General features: G+C 42.0%; 1 protein-coding gene across 9 annotated transcripts in view; it reads right to left on the bottom strand.

The window, feature by feature from the left end:
* TFDP2 (transcription factor Dp-2) overlaps positions 1-20,822 on the bottom strand; it is a 135,955-nt gene that overhangs the window by 18,355 nt on the left and 96,778 nt on the right. For 7 of the 9 annotated variants that reach the window (XM_059730983.1, XM_059730981.1, XM_059730987.1 and 4 more), the window contains 4 exons: positions 15,357-15,519; positions 13,113-13,259; positions 9,279-9,347; positions 7,007-7,158 (listed from right to left, as the gene is read on the bottom strand). In XM_059730983.1, coding sequence (XP_059586966.1) covers positions 7,007-7,158; positions 9,279-9,347; positions 13,113-13,259; positions 15,357-15,519 — 531 coding nt within the window. The remainder of the gene's footprint in view (positions 1-7,006; positions 7,159-9,278; positions 9,348-13,112; positions 13,260-15,356; positions 15,520-20,822) is intronic. The other 2 variants (XM_059730984.1, XM_059730982.1) reach the window with 1 other exon arrangement.

Below are 20,822 nucleotides of genomic sequence, written 5' to 3' on the forward strand. Positions count from 1 at the left end.
CTGAAATTGGGTAAATATGGTATTTACTTTGCTATAATTAACATTTTGGACAGTTTATCAGTTAATTAAGACCTTCTAAAGCATGTCCAAGGAGTTAGAAAATGAATGGTCCTGCCCTAATGTTCACAAAATACTTTATAGTGCATACCAGATATTTACAGTTTAGTAACTGCTACTAGGAAGATTCCATGTCACTTCTGGCTTTAGAGACCTATGAGATTTGGCTTTAGTACATCATAAGCTGTAAGCCGGAATGACCCACCCTGTGCTGAAGGCAAGTGGGCACCTGGACCATGGCAACACTGCTGCTCATCTTCCTGGTGGCAAAGGGAAAGTGCCCACAGCTGGCATTTGTTCCCATGACCGCACAGGGAGAGCAACCACAGAAGGTGCTTCCTACCACCAAATGCCAATGACACTCCATGTCCATGGGTCAGACCCCAAGGTTCTACAGGCCAGATTCAGCTCAGAGGCTGCAAGTTGCCCACCCCTATTCCAGGCCATTCAATTTATTCCAGTTTCCCCCAGTAGTTGTTCAAGGGATGAAATGGAAGAACTACTCTCAGTCCTGAAATACATATGGGTAGTATAAAACATTCACAAGCTGGTGGGCTGATTTTTTCTGGCAGCTGCTCTACATAATTGTGGGGGAACTTGTGCTTTGGATTCTGGAGATGAATCTGGGATCATGAGCTACAAATGTCTAGATGTGAAGGAAGATGAAAAGATAATGGACAACAAAATACAGTAACTGTTTGCCACAGGTTCTTTATAGATTTCTATCAGCACTTGCTCAAAAAACAAACCAAGCTAAACCTAACCACAAACAAAGAAAATGCCTGCCAATCTGATAGGCCTGTCCCTGCCAGAGAAAACTACAAAAGTATGATCACCATAAAGAATGAAGCAAAAGGGGACTCCAATGAGTTTTGTTTTCAGGTGCTTTCTATCTGAAAAATCATACAGGCAAAACTACATACAAGAAAGAACATTACTACACACATTGGAAGGAAAACAGTGCACCAGCCAATTATCAAGAATAATTGATAACTCTTATTCTCACTTATTTTGAAAGACAGCAGAGAGCATCTGAAGAATAGCTTTTACGTTTCTCAAGGTGGTAATACATCAAAGAACAAGATATCACAGCTGAAACTAGGACTGCAACTCTGACCTACAGTAAACTCAGATCAATCCATATATAGCACAGATGTACAGGATATGCTGTGCTCTCCAACCTACCAAATTGTTCTAATAAGTTGTCATCATATTACCAGGTTTAATGTTAGGAAAAATAGATTCCCCCTCTTAATTAAATCAGCAGTTTAATTATAACGTGGACAAAGTGAGACTGATATAATTTAATCACATGGGAAGGATGATAAGCCTAACCAATAAGCCAAACCATGAAGGAACCTTTATAACTCTGTCTATACGAGGTGGGTTTTATTAATGAATCTGAATCAGTGCAAGTTTTGTGTTCAGATAAATCCTGAAAAACACATCACCCCCAAATCAGTAAGCTGTATAGTAGCATCAAACCTTACTTTTACTGAAGTGATTTGTTTTTTTTAGACATAACTCTTGGCTGAGTTCTGTTGAACAAACAGGGAAGTTAAATGTACTCTGTATTTCTGCCACAGGATTCACTCACACCTTAACTTTGAAATGTACTCCAGCATCTCAGCTTTTATTGATTAAAATCACCTTCTGAATTGTGAACCAAATGCAAACCTGTGTTGTGGTCACTACTGCACTGGGCAAAGGGAACTTCTTAAAACAGCTTAATGGTGAAGTACTGATATAAACTGGTTATGTTTGTTTAAACATCCAATGTCTTAGTAGATAAGTTTCACAATTGTTGAAAGAGCAGTAGCTGCTGGCACCCTAACTTCACACATACTGCACTGTGCTATCTGCAATCAGCTGCTGAGCTACAAGAAACAGTGGGCAGTTTTAAAGAAAGAAAAGTGGTGTAAACTGTGGCTCTGAGGGGTGTGAATGACCCTACTTGTCCAGGAAGGTATTAACACCGAACCCTGATTATGTCAATTTAATCAACAACAATTTAAACTGCTCCAGTGCTGACAGTTTTGGAGAAACTAGTCAGCAGCTCCTGCAATCATAAACTCTCTTCTGTGCCTCTCTAGTACCAAAAGACCCAGCCTCCTACTTCTACAGAGCAGAGTTAAAATTTCCATACAGAGCTCTTCAACTCATTAAGAAGTATATAACTTGATACTACACTTGAAAAAATTGGGGCAGTCTAGGGGTGCACTGATAGAGAATTTTTGGGCTGATACCGATGGCTGATTTTTAATGAGCCATATCTGCTGATACCGATCCAATTCCGACATGCGGCTGGGCAGTGTGGATAGCGGTGTCCGGCTGGTAAGTGTTGTGGGGGAAGGGGTACAGGGAGGGAAGACGCATGGGGGGGGGAGGCAGATCAAGGCCCCATGGTGAGGGACGGAGTGGGGCTGGGACAGGGGCAGGCACTGCATAGCCTAGGTGGGACACGGGACAGAGCCAGAAGCAGCTTGTCTGGGGGTTAAGGGGGCTCTTGTTGCTACATGCACCCTGGGAGGGCATGGAGGGCGTATGCCAGCCCGCAGTGGCAGCCTGCCCTCGCCCCACATGCAGATCTGCGGGCACACGCTTCCCATGCCCTCCTGGGGTACATGCAGTGGTGGGAGCCACCTCCCTCCTTCTCCTCCCTGTCTGGGCAGCACCTACCCCTGCCCCACTCCCTCCCTCACCGCAAAGGCCTCGATCTGCCCCTCTCCGCACACCTTCCCTCCCCCCACCCTTTCCCTCACAACAGTCTTATGAGCCGGATCTGGCTGCTCTCTAGGTTGCTGGGTTGCGCTCCTGGCCACCTACATGCTACGCTGCAGCTGTGTGCATGCACGGGGCATTAATCAGTGGCCTTATCGGCCATATCACCCTAAAAAAGCCGATTGCTGATACAGTTAATTTTCCTTATATTGGTGCCAATCTGATACGGGACTGATGTATTGGTGCACCTCTAGGGCAGTCTAAAAATAATGAACAGAATTTGAATAATGAATCATTTGTCAGGAGTCAACACAGCAAGCAGGCTAAACTGCCCTCAACTGGCTTTGGTTACCCAAGTTAGCCTGGCTATTAGTGACCTAACCATCCCCCGGTGGCCCCAGTTGCCTGCAGATGGGGATGGTTGCCCATTTATAAGCAAAAGCTCTTTCAGTGCCCAGAAGGCTACTCATCAGGACAGATACCCCTCTCTCTAGTGCTGTGGGCTTTTGACTGCTTAGGCAGTGGGGGTTCCTGCCTACTTGACCTTCTGACAGGATGACTGGTAGGAACTGAACAGTGACTGTGGGAACCCTCCCTTTCTACCCTTCCTGTTGGGGAAGGGGAAGGAGAAAAGAGGATGAATGATGATGATGATTGGTGAACCTACAGGAATCAACAGTGCCCAGTTGTAAGGATATGTACAGCAGTGGAATTTTGCTTTAGTACCAGAGATGATATATCTGGTACTAGAGATGTTGCATCTGGAAATCCATCAGACGGTGCTTCAGAATGTCTTCCCAGCAGATCTAAACTGTTGATGGCTGTGCCCATGAGACTGGACTGGGAACACAGCGTTAGGGATTCAGAAGGCTAGTGATGAGTAAGTACTGAGACATTTTGTTTCTAGTGTCTCCCCAAATAATAGAGAGAGTTGTAGTACTGAAAGTGTATTTAAAACAGTAGCTAAAACAGAGTTGTGAACTAAAGAGGCACTGTGAAAAAGCGGGAGAGACTAGTAAAGCAGAGGATCAAGACTGGATATGGATGGGTGCCTGAATGGCCTGAGTCCTGCTGAAAGCAAACCCTTTGGGTGCCTGTACATGAGCTAGGAGGCTGCTCTGACATGCTATAATTACAGCATGTCGGAGCAGACTCAATTAACTGAGTCTGCTGGTGTGTGGTAATTACCGCACTCCAGCCAGCTTCTATATCTCATGTATCAGTGTCCCTGTGCTTCAAAATGGCAGTGGGGACACTTTTTAACTTAAGCTCATTCAAGAAGCTTAAGCTGAAGTGCCCCCACTGCCACTTTAAAGCATGGGGATGCTGATACATGAAATGCTCTAGGCACTTTAAGTAAAGCGACTCTTGGAGCCACTCTAATTAAAGTGCGCCCTCTTCCACCCTCACCCCCCAGAGCACATGTAAAAATGCCCTTTAAGTCCAGGGGAAAATATATCACTCCCCTTGCTCCCCCACTGCAACAGCAATAAGTGCTAACTTGCAGTGCTATATATTATGGAATGTCCAAAGTTCCTCAGAGATATGGAGGCTTGGGACACTTAGCAGCAGCCTGCACATTGACTATTCGTTCAATGTGCAGGTACGTAGGACACTTGGCACAGAGTTGTGGGCAACATGACCTTTGTGGAGAGAAGGGGACATGCCAGAAATCACTGGCTAAGAAAAGAAGGGTCAGGCACAGAAGTGGTGGAAGGACCAGAGAAGGAACATGAGGGAGGAGTCTGAACCTTAAAGGTGCCTGTACACAAGCATGGAGAATGCTCTGATGCACTGTCATTACACATCAGAGCAGACTTAATTAATCAGGTCTGTTGGACTATGGCAATTACTGCACTCCAGTAGCCTCCTGTGTCTTGTGTATCAGCATCCTGGTGCTTCAAAATGGCAGTGGGGACACTTGAACTAAAGTTCGTTGGACAAGCTTTAATTCAAGTGCACCCACCACCACTGTGAAGTGCAGGGATACTGATACACAAGATGTTGCAGCGCTTTAGTTACAGTGGCTCTAGGAACTGCTCTAATTAAAGTGCTGCTCCCCCACCCCCAGAACATGTGTAAAAGTACCCTAAGAGACTGAGGAGTGGAAGAGGCAAAGGGAAAGTGGAATATATGGGTACAGTGATGGCTCTGGTGTATTATTATTTTATTTTATTTTTTTTACAGAAGTCTTTTTAAAATTTGGGGCTGAAGGGCCCCTTACTGTATCGTATATTAATGGTGAGGGATGCAGCAAATAGAGTAGGCCGCAGAGGGGCTGCAAAAAGGAAATGTGTGTGTCTTGGTTTTGTTTTGTTTTGTTTTGTTTTAAATACATGATCTAGACAGGGCCATGATGAGGCTGTGAATGTAACAAGCCTACTCCAATGTGTTAATTTTATTTCCTTTGAAATAATGAATAGTGTGAACAAATTGGGGGGTGGAGAATATAATGGAAAGATATTGTTTGTTTAGGGGGTATATTTTGTCCTTTAGAATTTATGTTCCCATGGAGAGTAGAAAGTTATGTTAATTGTTTGGGATGTTGTATAATTAATGAAAAGCTTAGCTATGATAATTTCTCTACGTAAAAAAACCCCAACATTGTGCTTCTGACTCCCTTTTCCTGGTTCTTTCATGTTTGTTCATTGTTCCCTGGGTCCTGTTTGTTGATTCCTGGTTTCATCCTGGTTCCTGTTTCATCCTGGTTGCTGACTCCACAGGCCAGACCCATTTTCTCTAGACTTGCAAGTTCCTGACCCCATCCCCTCTCTACCCTGATCTAGACTGCAGTCCAGACCCTGTCTTCTGACATTTGGCTCCTGGTTCATGGCTTGAGTTTGGTGACTGACCATGTCTTGGTCCCTTACAACTATAGCTACCTGCCCTAGACTCTCTGGCTAGTGACTCATAGAAAAATAGGTATGGAATGGACCTCACAGACGATCCTGCCTTGAGCCAGAAGTTAGAGTGGATTATCTCCATCTAAGCCATCCTAAACAAGTGTTTGTCAAATCTAGTCTTAAAACAACCATGCTCAAAACATTAAAAATCCCCTTTGACCTCCCATGGGTAAAGCAGGGAGATGAGGGCACTGGATCCCTGCCTCCCATTCCTAACCCTCCCCCCACCTCTTCAGGCTTGTGGCTCTAGCAAGGGAGACTACTTATGTCTCTGTCCTTAACAGACCTCAGCCTTCTGACCTGCCTGATCCTGATTCCCCTGACACTTGTCTGAACCTTGTCTGCTCCTGATCCATGGGGTCAAACTTAACCATCCATATCTTGGTTGTACAACAATGCACTGTACTGTATTATATGTGCACATTAAACTAAAAATGGAGATTACTGAATTCATCAGTAGCTGTCACATAATTTGTATACTATTGCACTGATATACTGCAGAATACTGAGGGTCCCAATTCTACCTGTTCCCTAGCTTCTTTACTAAAGCCAAAATTTAAATTTGCTTGCTGAAACTGAAAGTTATAGACCATCTTTTCACAAAGTTTTGTTATATTTACATTCACTTTAAGGACTGTAGTGCATTACCAATGTTCCACAAAATGATGTCCATAAAGATCTCTTTTAAGCAAAGAGATCCATTTACTACGAAAGGACTCTTTTTATAGCACAGTAAACACCACTAACAATGACACTGTATTATTTTTGCCAGTTGATAATCTCTATGAGAGAAGTGAGAACACAGCAAAAACCCAAGATCTCTTGTATGGAATCTCTCATGTAAACATGATTCTCAGGTTAGCAGCAAAGAAAAGCTCACAACTAAATCTCAGGCATAACAAAACATAAAAATGAAATATTTACTCCTCTGTATCTTTGTACCCTTTCTAATGAAAACTTGTGAATAGTAAAGAAGACCTAATATTTATGTTTTAATAATTACCTATTTTTGTACCCCAATTTTGAACAAACTAGATTGCCAAACAAATCCAACTATTTGTACAACAAAAACAATTATTTTTATGCAATCAAACTCTCCTATATAACTCTCCTGCGGCTGCTCCCCTAGATGGGAGCCAAAGGATGCTAGCCATGAAATGAGCCTTACGCAATCAAGTGGTGGTCAGATGCATTGAAAGAAGTATCAGAATAAAGAAGTTAGTTTCAGTGTGAAGTGCACTGGCCATTTTTGTTCAAAGAAAAATCCCATGATGACTACAAAGAAGACTGGAATAATCTAATATGTATTTCCACATCCCACTTACTTATCACTTGATATGCTGCAGTCTATAATGGTTCTTTTGCTAGTGTTGACTATTAAGAAAGGGAGCTGTATCGTAGAGTTCAAAGCTGGAGGGCCTTGATTCTGTTGTTCATTTTGTTGATTTCTTTGTACCAAGTTTTTGAAAGCTATTTGCTGTTGAAAGAAAGGGAAAAGTGATCAAGGGATAGTCAAATGTACATGCAAACACTTCCCTGAGCTAGGATTTCACAGGTCTTGTATTAACCAAGTATCTCCCACACCTGTCTGGCACCGCTCCAAAGAGGAAGCAACTAAAACCTCAGTTTTTGTACTGCCAACCGACCTGGCCAGGGGCAGAAAGGAGTGGATGCCGCACCTTTTACAAGGGTGGCACAATAAACATGTTCCCATGCAGCTCCCGGAGTTCCGGGAATGAGGCACAGTATTGTGCAATAGCACCCAGGGCAGACAGGATTTCTGTGCCATTTATAATGAAGAGCTAAGATTTAAGGGCACAACATAGGCTTTATCTGACAGCTGGGTGCTTATTCAATTAAACTGTCAGAAAGTTTAAACATAACAGCAATGCTTAAGGCCAAATTTAGTGGTATATACGGCATATGGAACCTTCAACAGATCCCTATTCTCCTTTCCATCTATCATCTCTCTCCTTTGTTCCACGTCTTCCAGTCCTTGCAAATCATTAGCTTTGCAAACATTCCCTTCTCACTACCTCTTATGTGTTCTCTTTGTTCTACAGCTCCTTTTTTTCTGTGAAATTTTTAGTAAATGGACACAGGTAGGCCAGAGACCTGGGATTGAGTACGTATTCCTGACATGCAGGGACTGAAGATAATCTGGGATCTGTCTCCAGTTTGGGACTCAGCTGAATGCAGACAGTAAAAGAACAGGCAGATAAATGGAAAGAATTGCTAAAAGTCATTTCAACTATGAAAAATATTTAAAAAGTTGAGTAAAATCAACTACTGAAGAGATATTATAAAACACAGAGGTATTGAAAATGCAAACAAGCAAAGGACAATCTTTTTTTTAATTAACACTTTAGAGGCTAGATTTGCTTTTCACTTCCTCTACAATTCCTTCCGTGTCACATTGCTGATCTACACTGGTCCAATAAAGTCAGAATTAGGCCCTACAGGGCGCATCTACGCGAGATGCTACATTGCCATAGCAACAAGCTATGGCAACATAGCTCATCACTACAGCAGTATAGTGTTGGCAGGCACGAACTGTGACACCAATGCTACTGCACAGTTACTGTGCAGTCATTTAGTACTTGCTTTAGCAGTACTTGCTGTGCAGTAGCAACAAGCAAGTACTAAATGATTGTGCAGTAACCACCATTACTGCGCAGTCCTGGTGGCGCACAAGTTGTTTCCGACCCCATTGCACAGTAACCCCTGCTTTAGCAAGTAACAATTGCGCAGTCAGGTGCATGTGTAAACGCACTCACTAAAAACGATTTTTGCTACTGAAAAATCAGGAACATCAGAAAGCTTTGAATGTCAATGCCTATCTGATGGGATGCAAAACTGCTTTGTTATATTTGCACCAAGATGAAAAAGTTTTCAGCCTCATTACCCTATGACTTTAACTCATGTGATTTTTATACAAGAGTTCCATTATGTTAAGTATTCATACCCTAGGCATACATCCAAATACTATAAATGCTGTTACAGACTTTAAAATAAAGAAGAAATGCCTATTTGCAAACAGAAATACATTTGAAGTACAACACTTCTTTATTCCAAGCCAAATCAGCAGATTTCATAAAAACTTTCCCTAGGTGACTACTTCAGAATGTGAAATAAGTACCAATGCCAGACTCATTAGTCTTTTATATTATGCACCCTAACATTTAAGTTCCCCAGCAACAGCAGATTCTGAGCTATAGAATGCACAACTAAAACCATGCAAATGTGTGTCAAAACTGACATTTTTTTAATTGTAGAGGATGAAATGGGAGGCCTATGGTCCTGCTCCCTTTTCCACTGGAGTCAGTAGCAAAGGTACAGGAGGGGGATGTTTACAAACTGTACAGATCGCAATGGACAGTACATATTATTCTGCTGCACAACAAACGTGCACCAGAAGGCTAAGGCTCAAAGAATGCCAGGGGTATTTTCGGTTCAGACTGGGGCAAGCACAGTAGCACTTTCCTTGGTACTAAATTAATAAAAAGGAATGATATCCAGAAACACAAGGGCTTATTAAAATGTTGGGTTTTATCCTGATGTGCCTGTTTAAAACAACATCAATTTAATTAAATTTACCTGCAATAACAGTTCTTGTAGCTGGGCTCTCTTCTGTTTTATTCGTTCAATTCGTCTCTGTTTCTCTATCTTTAAAACATAAATTTGGGCACATTAGGACACAAAACTGGAAATACATCAAATGCCTGATCTTTTTCTCTGTGTAAAACTGAGCACTTTTTATTTTTGAGGGTGGTAGATTGCAACATAAATTGCAAAACCTTCTCAGGTCCTCCCAGAAGCCAAGTGATTTCTCCATTTTCATGTGAAGTATTTATGAGGAGGATTCCCGAGGAATCAGAATTTATACAGCATCATTGTAGACTGCACCCTACTCCTCTCTGTTCTTTCCCAAATATGAATATGTACACTGTAGTGTCCACTCCACAAAAGTTCCTGTCTATTCAGGTCAGAAAGACAAACAGAAAGAATTGGCTTAAGATGACCTAGAATGGCATGCAATAGCGTACTATCATTAGGCTAAGAGTGAACACCTTTTTTGACTGCTAATCTGAAAGAAATGAGTAACCAGACAAATTGCAAGAAGAAATGGAGAGAAACAGCTTGTCCATTTTGCACTAGCAGGGAGGCAGTTTCCTGTAGCATTGCAATGCCACAAACAGAAAAACAATTAGATCTTGAAATTAACATTCAGCATTTGGAATAATTGTATTTCTGGACCTTGATATCAGACTACCAGTACAGCAGACTCTATACTTTAGATCAGGGAACATCCGACTTAAACATTCAAATGATATAGCTCAAGCCATACATTAATAGTATTGTGAAACTTAACTCTACTAGAAACCCCCCCCCAATGTCATTTGAAGTGTTATTATAATTGTCTAAAGTGTTTTCTGCATTTAAATATAGGGCTTTGTTCCACTCAGAAAACTTAAAAGTCTATCAAATACAGTTAATTTTAACAGGCCTAATTTAGATATTCTCTCTGGGTGTGTCTACACATGATATTAATGTACTTTAGACTTACTGCACAGTAAAATACTGTGTAGTAAGCATTCCCTGGGAGCAAGTCTATATGCACACCCTCTTGGAAGCAAATTTGCTCCACCCTGCAGCAGCCAGGGGGAGCTCCACTGGGGGCTGGGGCACAGAGCTGGTCCTAATGCCCACCAGTTCAGAAGAGCTCTGCTGGCTGCAGTGGCAGCTGTCTCCTGGCCCTGTACTCATTGGGACAGAATATGATGTCCATGGGGCCAGAAGATAGCTGCCACTGCAGCCGGAAAAGCTCTCCTGGCTCTGTGCACATTGGGACACACAGCTGCCAGGTGGGGCTTTCCTGTCCAGCAGGGGGTTTACTGGGAAATGTCCCAGGTGTGGGGAAGCTGCTGGTGAGCCTCCTGCTGTGCAGGTCTCCTACTTGGCAGGAAGCTGGCTGGGAACTGTCCTGGGTGTGGGGTAGCTGCCAACAAGCCCCATGTGCCCCCCACTCAGCAGGGGGCTCACTGGCAGCTGCCCTATTTGGGTTCCTAGCCCCTGCCTGCCTGCCTGCCCCCCGCTCCCTCCCCCCCGAACATCTCTGTGCAGCACAAACCTGCTAACTCTAGAGGGCAAGGGGGTTCCTAGTCCCCGCCTGCCCTCTGGAGTTCCCAGCTCCACATCACACAGAACTGCTCCAGGGGGTGGGTGGGGGCTGGTTTCCCAGCCCCCGCTCACCCTCCAGAGTTCCCAACTCTGTGCCATGCAGAACTGCTCTGGGGAGCGAACTCTGCAGTCCTGGTGCTGGTTGGCTCTGGGTGGCGCTGGGAGCTGAGCAGCGCCATGACCAGAGACATAGAACTCCCTATCCCTTGTGGCCCCCCAGCTGCCTAGGCTGACCAGGAACAAATTTGCTTCCAGTCAGCATATACACATGTGCTACTGCACAGTTAATCTAGTACAGATACTAACTAACTGCACAGTAGTCTAATTTACTGTGCAGTAAATGCCCTGCATGTGTAGACTGTGACACTTTACTGCACAGCAGATTAGTCTACTGCACGGTAAAGCATCTTGTGTAGACATGTCCTTTGTATACTAATGTATTTTGGTATTAAGGCAACCTTAATATAGAACACTAATTGGAGAATATCTACAAACTAGTAAATCTACTGTTTTAAAGCAATGTTACTTCTTTTCTGTTAAATGTCACTTGACACAATTTAATATAGAAATGCTTTGTGAAACTGTAATTAAAGCCATAAATGTGGACGGGAATGAGATTAATTTGATTAATCTCTTTTATTGCAGACAGGGCAGTGAGAAAACATATAATCAAATCAAAGTTTGTCATTTCATTGCAACATGATACACAGCAAAAATTCACTTACACCTTCATATGAGTAGAGGTTAAAAATGGATTTGAATTCAAATCAAAGACTGTAAAAATACCACAAAAGACAGTGTAAAATTTACTTTAAAATGATTAGGCACAGCCATTTTCCATGGCTATATCATATCAAACTGCTATTTTTTGACACAATAAGACAGTACAGGTGTTTCTTTTTTATTTCCTCTCATCTCCTGCTTGTAAACCCTCAAAGGTGGATAGGACTACATAAAATACGTTGTTTGTTCTGGACATGAAAATATCTGGTGTTTCCCTCAAGTATGCACAAAATTTCACAAACTTGACACATGCTGACACTGAAGTTCAGCTAGTCAGTGTAACATTTTGCTGTGAACATAGCGACATGTATACCTGTGTAAAGTAATAACTTTTTTCTACCACGTAAGTGAAATTTTCATAGGGAAAGTTTGACATCTCTGAAAAAAGAACTCTGCTATTTTCCGCCTGCTGGAAATACTGGCCAAAAACTCCAATATATGAACTTTTAAACTATTTCTTCCTTCATTTCATCAGTACAGGCAGTCCTTGACTTACAATGTTTCGAGTTACAGCATTTCGCACTTACAACGTTTATAAATTGACACAGTTTCAACTTTATGATGTCAATTTTGACTTTACAATGCTTGATCTGATGTAACGTCATGCCAGCGAACAAGTTCTCTGCGTTGCTCATCTCCCTGGAGAACATCTGTCCAAACTGCCTTGGACGCTTTCTTTAAGAAAGCAGACAAGACTCCAGAAAAACCTGCAGCCAAGACTCCTGAGAAGACTCCAGCCAAGAACCCTTCAAAAAGTCCAACCAAGAGCCTTTCAAAAAGTCCAGCAAAGTCACCTCAAAGAAGTCCTTCCAAATCAATATGATTGCTATTTACAATATAAATACGTTAATGTAGCTATATTACTCATCTATAATTGATCGAGTACAATAGTCTGGGGTAGTTTTGGTGATAATAGGGTATCGGGCCTTCGTTCAGGAACCAAGCCCCCATTTATAACATTGTTTCTTATGAGAAAATTGGTTCTGAGTTGCAATGTTTTGACTTAAGACACGGTTTTCAGGAACCAATTGTGTTGTAAGTCCGAGGACTGCCTGTACTTTGCATGTAAATATAGATTTCAGCTTTTCCTTTCTCCAAACTCAATTCCCTTTTCATTCATATCAACAGGTACGTCAATATATTCTTCAATCTACCTTGTTATAAATTCCCTTTATCACTTCTGTAGTTAATTCAAACTGCAGTTAATCTAGATCTTAAACATTCTGTCTTACTTCATTGATACTTATTTTTGTCACAGAAACAAGATTTAGGATTGGATATAAAATATATTACATCTCAAAAGGAGACTTTTACACTATATAGGAGTGCGATCAGATTATTTTGCAAGGTCTTATTTTTAAATATTTATTATGCAAATATAAAATTCCCCGTCTTCCAGAGTAGAACTTCTTTACTACCACAGAACATGACCTACATTATAACAGACTTCCCATCTCTTTCACTTACCTCTAGGTTTTGACATTCTTGAGCTGAGTTTGTAGGAAGGCCAATCCATTTGATTTCCTTTTTCTCCTTTGAAATGATGTTCATTGCCATCAGCACATTGAGGGCATCATATACTCTCCGCCTAATATTCTTCTGGTCATAAGCCTGCTAAAAAACCTTGTAGTGTTAATTATGTTAAGACCATACTGAAAATGAAAGTTAAAATGAAGGCTGGAATTGCCTTTTGTAGGTTTACATGAGGACATATAAATATAAATAAATGCAGTTAAAGTGAATATGGCACTAATACAAATCTTTTAATTTATGGTATTGCTTGGAATAAAAATGTATCTTGTTTGCAACAAAATGGTGGAAACGCCTGGGAAGAGCAACAGCCATTACCAGCCATTACCAGCAACATTTCCATTTCTACTGAGAACATTTTCATACCATGTATTCTGATAATACTCCCAAGAACAAAAACAACTTAAGAGCAACACAGCAATAGGGCGCGGAAAAATCAGATACTGACTACAATTCACCGACAAATTTTCTTCATTAATACAGAGTGCAGTGGTGCTCAACCTCTCTAGCCCTACAGGCCAGATGAGTGGCACAGGTCCAGTCTGCATGCCAGATCCCCCACAAAAGGTTGGTCCTCAGGCCTGATCCAGCATGGGGCTGGCATGCAGGGTTGGTCTGTGGGTGTGATCCAATGTGCTGGCATGACCTAGCATGGCAGGTGACATATGTGGGGGCAGGAGGCTTGTGTGACATGACATGGGTGTACTTTGTAATCTGGCCTGTGGGGCTCCCTACAGGTCCAGAAATTAGGTAGTGCAGAGCAGTGACAGCATTAATTGCTGTGAGTCTGAGAACAATTAATATTGCTACCATTCCCCTGCCACCAAATTTTTGGATCCAAAAAATCCACAGACCAGTGGCATGGCCTAAGGTTGATCCACTGCCTTTCCAACTTTGCGTTTGGCAGCACTAGAAAGTCTGGAAACCAGAAAAAGTAAAGTTCAGGTGCATGCCAGTGGAACTCTGTCCTCTTTGAGTAATAACTCAATACACTCATGACATACATTTACTTTCTCCCTTTGCAGACATCCCACATCACTTGGGGGCTAGAGCAGATGACAAGTGTAACACAAAACCTAGAGCCTTTTCTTTGCTAAGACAAAGTATGTATTTAGTTGAATTATACCCACATACATTCTACTCTCAAACACTGTGTCTACTTCACCAAAGTGATCCCATACTAGCTGAATGTTATGATCTCTATGTGTCCTGTTATAACCCCTTCACTCTTACACACAGGATTCTAAGTTTATATTTTCACTCACCTACTCTTAAATCTCATATCCCAGCTCATTGCTAAATGTTTTCCATGGCAGGAAGACTCCTGACATTACTGACACAATGTACAGAACTCAGCACTGAAGCATACTGAATTCCTCAAGATACATAGCACGTCTTTCTTTTGCTAACATACATGGGGAATGTCAGGTCATACAGAGGACTAGGACCACCTCAGATTTCCTTGTATTATGGTTGCAGATCTGCCACGACGTCCATGACACTAACCTAACTCTGCCACATGACACAGTGAAAGCAGCTAGAGGCCATGCAGGCAAATACTAAGGGCTATCAGTTTGTTGGAAGGGACTGGGAGAGACTGGTAGAATAAAACTGTGCTGCCAATTAATTTACTGCTGGAAATACTTAAAATTTTTTTGTATTAACAACTTCAGCCAACAAAACCATGACAGTACCATACCCTACAGAAATATTATTTCCATAGAAACTGATTTTTCTCCATCACAGCAAAAAAGGATTACAGTCTAATATAATAACCTCTGCAGTTTTGTGTGTACATATACATTAGAAACTGTGCACTTAAGTGTCCTCCATTTCAGGGAGACCAAAGCACCTCATTTTCTCACTTAAGTGAGAAATTTGCCTTAAGTGAGGAGGAGAATTTTTAAAAGCCAATTTTAAGGCAGCCTTTCAACTCAGTACCTTCTTTGTTGCCTTCTACAGAGTATTTAGTGGATGTAATTCTACATTTAAAATTGAATCTGTGTTATACATATTGTGCATTTATTTTTGAGGGGAAAGGTTTGGGCCTAAGTCTATAGCTATGACTGGAAGAGAATACAGAACATGACCAGTCAGATCAAAAACAGAACGAGTAGATTCCAAAAGAACCCCAATAATTTTGTAGCAGTCAATAAGAAGTAACATAACATATCCACTTACCGCATCTGTAGCTAAGTGGCTGTTAGAATTTGTGAATTCTGATACCAGTTCATCAGCCACTTCATTGTAGGATGTTGTTCCTTTCCGTTGGACTTTTTCACACACTTTCATTGAAAAATGCCTCAGACCCTTTCCATTTTTATCTCCTTTTTTGCTTCTTTTGCTGGGAGAGAAAAATAAGTAATTGAGATGCATGGATTTTTTAAAAATTTTATTTGGTGGAGCAGCAAAAGGTCAAGCTTTCATAATAGCTTTGGAGAGCAAGATGACTGGCTCCAGACAACTGGTGTCACATATTTATGTAAATTACCAGAGCCAATTAGGTCAGTTTTATTTTTTTCAGTTGGGAAAAAAAAATGAAAAATGCTAATGTTAAAAAAACTGATCCTTTTGGCTCAGAAAAATTCTGTTTAATACTTAGAAATGACATGATGACATCTGCATCCAAAACGAGCAATGAAGTTAAATGAAAGTCTGGGTGTACAAGAAACAAAGAATCAGGGTAATGTATAGATTGGCTTATTTTAACTTCTTTGGATCCAATCCCACTGACTAATGCAAAATTTTGAAAAAAGCACCTGTCAGATATGAAAGGCAAAGTGATTTAAGGACAAGGAGCAGCAAACAGGACCAAGGAATTTGGAAAATTTCTGGGATCTCAGAGTGGAGACCCCTAAATGCATAGAGCCACTTCTGTCTCTGTTCTGGGCTAGACAAACTTTTACCATTTTGGTATGGCTGTTGTGTTAGCTTGGAATTTTGTCTTTTTCTCATATCTCCTCTTCAAAATGTTGAAAACTACTAACAAAGTATTGGTGTAAACCAGGTGTTAAACATCTGGCCTGCGAGCTGAATCTGGCTCACGGAGCTGCTTTCAGAGGGATCAGGAATTCAGGGGCAGGGCCTGCCATTGAATTCCCTGCTATGCTATGAAGCCCTGCTATGGATGAGCACACATGTTGGTGGCAGGGTGGGAAATGAATGATGGCTATATTAACCCCTACACCCTGCTTGCCTCATCACTTCTACCACTTGCTTCCTACTACACGCTTGTCCTATCATCACCACCAGGTCCAGATCCATCCCGGGAGGTTCCTCATGGTCTGAATCCAGTCTGTGAAATGCCCTGAGATCCAGTTCCAGCTAGGGGCACAGGTGTCTTTGATACCCCTGATATAAAACAATATTGATTCCTGGCACATTATACATATTTTCCATTTCAAATCTTTACAAAACCTTCATATTTGCCAGAGGTGACTCAGTGAGAGAGAAATCCATCGTCAGCAGTTGGTAGATGTCAGACTAAAGCAGTCAGCTGTCAAAATAAATTTGTTTCAGATTTCTCATCCACATTAGTTAAACAAATAATGGAGTGGGTAACAAAATGACATCAAACTATGGATCTAGCTACTGTCCAGTTTAGTCCACAGCATTACTGCACTTCAATGCTTATTTGGACTCTACATAATATTCAGGATACACTTTACTATTTTCAAAAAAGGGCAGTTTCAAAAGATCTCTCTATTAGTAAACTGCTGTATTATGAAACACTGAATCACTTCCTGGTAGCAAAAATTTAAGATACAAAAAGCCAAGGAATCACAGTGACTACAATGCTAGGAGTGGAACCTAGAAAAATAGGTTAATTGCAAACAAGATAGAACAAAAGTATAATACAAAATAACTTCTATACAAATTCCTTCTAAATTAACATCAATAACACTGAAGTTATTAGCAAAAAGTGCTAATTGGTGAACCTAACTTTGGCCAGCTTACCTGCATAAAGAAACTGCATGTTTTGAAGCATGAACTATGTAAAATAAATAAATCAAGTGAAGTTTTCCAAGGAGTACAATGGGTATCTGAAGTTTTTTTGCTCAAACCTAACTGATAGCTGAGCAACACCCTGACCACTTGCACACTCCAAGCCCAGGAGCTTGCCAGTGAGGCTACTCCAGGTTTCTTGTTACTAGCCATTCTCAGGCCTGCCAGAGACTCAGAGCTCAAGGTGCAGAGGCTCAGAGTGGCCTCACTGGTATATTTCTAGGTTTGGAATGTGTCTGCTGTTGTGGGAGGGCAGAATGTTCTGGGGTCCCTTGGTGCCAGGACTCACTGGTACAGTGGTACTGCAAGCCCTTAAAAGACCAAAAATGGAAGCTAATATTAAAAACCATGACATTTTCTGGGCTGTAATACTCAGTGATAGGATGCAGCTGTTGGGCCTGACCCCAATCATCTTACTCAAGCAAACATCCTATTGACAGGACATTACAAATTTCTCAAAAACAAATTCCTTAAAAAACCTTTTCTTATTGAACAAAGTAATAGCTCTGTGTTCTATCATTGAGAAGGTTCTGGCTGCTCTCCTGATAGTAACAAAGCAAAGCAGGTGCTCGCTCTTTCCCTCCCTTGTATACCTGTGCAGAACACATAAGGATTCATGGAAAATTTCTTTCCTTGAGACTAGGGTGTGAAAGCAGGTAGGGATTACATACCACAGTGCAAGTAGTGACTCATACAAAAATGGCTAAGCATGCAGCCAATTTATGCTCTATCAGGAAATCCAAGGCCAGTGTTGGGGTAAAAATAAGTTCACTCTCTAAAAGGCAGAGTAGTGCAAACTCCACTGAATGATCCCTCAAAATACTAGATACCATTCTGCTGCTCAGCAGATAGAAAAAAAGTGGAGTTTGGTTATCCACAAACAAAGCAGGTCACTGAAATAACAAGAGGTCCATTCTGAAACTAAATGTTAGTATGTTAGAGGAGCACAGTCTCCCATCCAGACCTCATGAACTGCTACAATATGATTTTTTTAAACATTTAACTGCAAAATGTTTTAGCTCTAGTTCATCTCAGTCGCTAAGTAATTTCACAACAGTTTGCCTGAGCAGCAGTATAAATGAGAACAAAAGCATTACTTTGGTAACATTCTTATTCATTCAGTCCTTTTGTGCCTGGAAATTATTTTTACGTTTGGAAATAACTTATACTTTGTTATTGTGCTTAAAAATATACTAGGGGTGCACCGATAGAGATTTTAGGGACCGATACCAATAGCCAATTTTTAAAGAGGCATGTCAGCTGATACTGATCCAATTTCTGATACAGCTGCATCCAGATGGTAAGTCTGTTGTGGTGGAAGGGGCGTGGGGGAGCAGATCAATGCCCCCCATGGTGCAGGAGGGAGTAGGGCTGGGGTAGGTGCTGCCCAGCTGGGGCGGGGCAGAGCTGTGGCTCTTCTGGGGGGCACGAGGAGGGGGAGCAGCTCCTGCTGCTGTGTGAACCCTGGGAGGCCATGGGGGGGGCCATGTGCCCCCAGATCTGTGTGGGTAGGGCAGCTGCGGACTGGGGCCAGGGGCCACGCCAGACTCTTCCTGGCGGGGGGGGAGGGGGGGTGTAGGCCACGCTGCACTCGAGGCATGTGGCAGTGGCAGGGGGGGCTATGGGGAAGCTACAGAGAAATTTGGGGTGGCTGCAGAGCTCTCCCTGATAGCCCCTCTCCTGGCACCGCCACCACCCGCCCCAAGCAGTGTGCCCCAGCCCCCCCGCCCCCTCACTGGGTGGAGCCCAGCGTGGCTCCCAGCCCCAGGTGCAGTACCCCCCCCCCTCCTGTGCAGATCCAGGGGCACATGCCCCCCCACCCCACATGCCCTCCCAGGGTGTGCGCAGCAGCAGGAGCCACTCCCCCTCCCCGCACCCCCTGGACGAGTCACAGCTGTGCCCTGCTCTGCCTGGGCAGCGCATACCCCAGCCCAGTCCAACTCCTCCCTCACCATGGGGACTGGTGATCTGCCCCTCACATGCTCCTTCCCTTCCCCCTCCCTTTCTACCACAACAGACATACCAGCTGCATGCAGCACTCCATGCTGCTGGGTTGTGCTGCTCACTGCCTGTGTGGTGCACTGCAGCAGCGTGCACGCACAGGCATTTATTGGCCAAATTATTGGCCACTTCAGGCCAATTTCTGATATAGTCAATTTTCTTTATATTGGTACCAATCTGATATCGGACTGATGTATTGGTGCACCTCTAAAATATGCACAATCATTGATATCTTTAAAAAGGTACTGCTGATCACATGACCAGTTTCATCAGTTACCTCCAATAATCTTTGGGGTTGATAAATTTAACCCTGATAACTGCCAAGATTAGATTAAGAACCAGGGAACTACCAGGACCAAGGTTGTGTGTACTGCATATAATGCACAGGGCCAGTCCAAAACCCATAGGCAGCACCACAGGCTGAATGATAGGGCTCCAAAGGCCAGATCTGGCCTGCAGGCTATTTCTCCAGCACCCCTATTTTAGGCCTAAATTATCACCCAAAATAGTAAAATAGAACTATTATGACTGGCAGGACAGCATTACTGTCCAAGCAGGTTGCAAACAAATTTGGAGGTGTATATAGCAAGGGATTTCAGAAGTCTAAAATATTTGCCAGGATTGCTAAAAGAACAGAAAACTTCAGTCAGGATCTTTATCATAATATGCTTATTAACTCTGACAAGAAGGGTCATCTACACTGTATCTGCCTTGAAAGCCAGACAGATTTACTGCAGAGCATACAGACAAACTGAAGCTCACCTTCTGTCACTCAACTTTCCAACCTTCTCAATTGGATTATAGATGTAAACTGTAAATACAACTGGAAATATTATATTGTAAGGGAGTTCATAGAGAATACATTCTAGAAAGGATTTTCACTGAAGCATTAATTTTGCCACCCTTAAAAATATAATGCAGATCTCTGAAATATATTTTATAAAACCCCAGCTTTTAAATTCTCAGTTTACCTTTTATAAGGCATTGGCTCAAAATATTTCTGAATCAAATATGATAGAACAAAACAATTACAATAATACCAAATAGCTGAAGAATTCCAGGACAAGCTATACAGGAATTATCCCTCATTCTTGATTGTAACATTAATATGGAAACTGGAAGCAAAAATGCTTTCAATCGAATGCATTAGTTACATTCTGGAACAACAATCTGTGCCAGTATTCTTCTAGTCAGCATTTCTGGACATAAAAAAAATCTGGTGTACCATTTCCAGTGCACTAAGGCTTTATACCTTCATATTGTTTTTAAAATGTGTGTGTCACAGTATCAGTATTTAGTTAGTTTGATGATGTATTTTAGAGACATCTACCAATTTACAAAAAAACAGAAATAAGATCAGATTCTCTCCTTGGTAGTATAGTCACATTTTTCATTCATTTTTGAAGGATATGAAAAAATTGGGTTTTGAAAAAGGAAAAGGTAACAAACCTACACTGGGAACAAGGTGGGTATGGAGTAGGAGGCTGGGAAAGACAAACAGTCAGCAGAAATCATTTTTCTTTCTATTCAATTAGCAAATCTAAACAACCTTTTAGAGACTTACTTGGAAACAAAGCAAAAATTAATGCTATTTGCTAACTCTGCTAGAAAAACAACCAGACCCATCTTACTACTGAGAGT

This window comes from Alligator mississippiensis, chromosome 7 (genome assembly GCF_030867095.1).
Source record: "Alligator mississippiensis isolate rAllMis1 chromosome 7, rAllMis1, whole genome shotgun sequence".
NCBI classification, from domain to species: domain Eukaryota; kingdom Metazoa; phylum Chordata; order Crocodylia; family Alligatoridae; genus Alligator; species Alligator mississippiensis.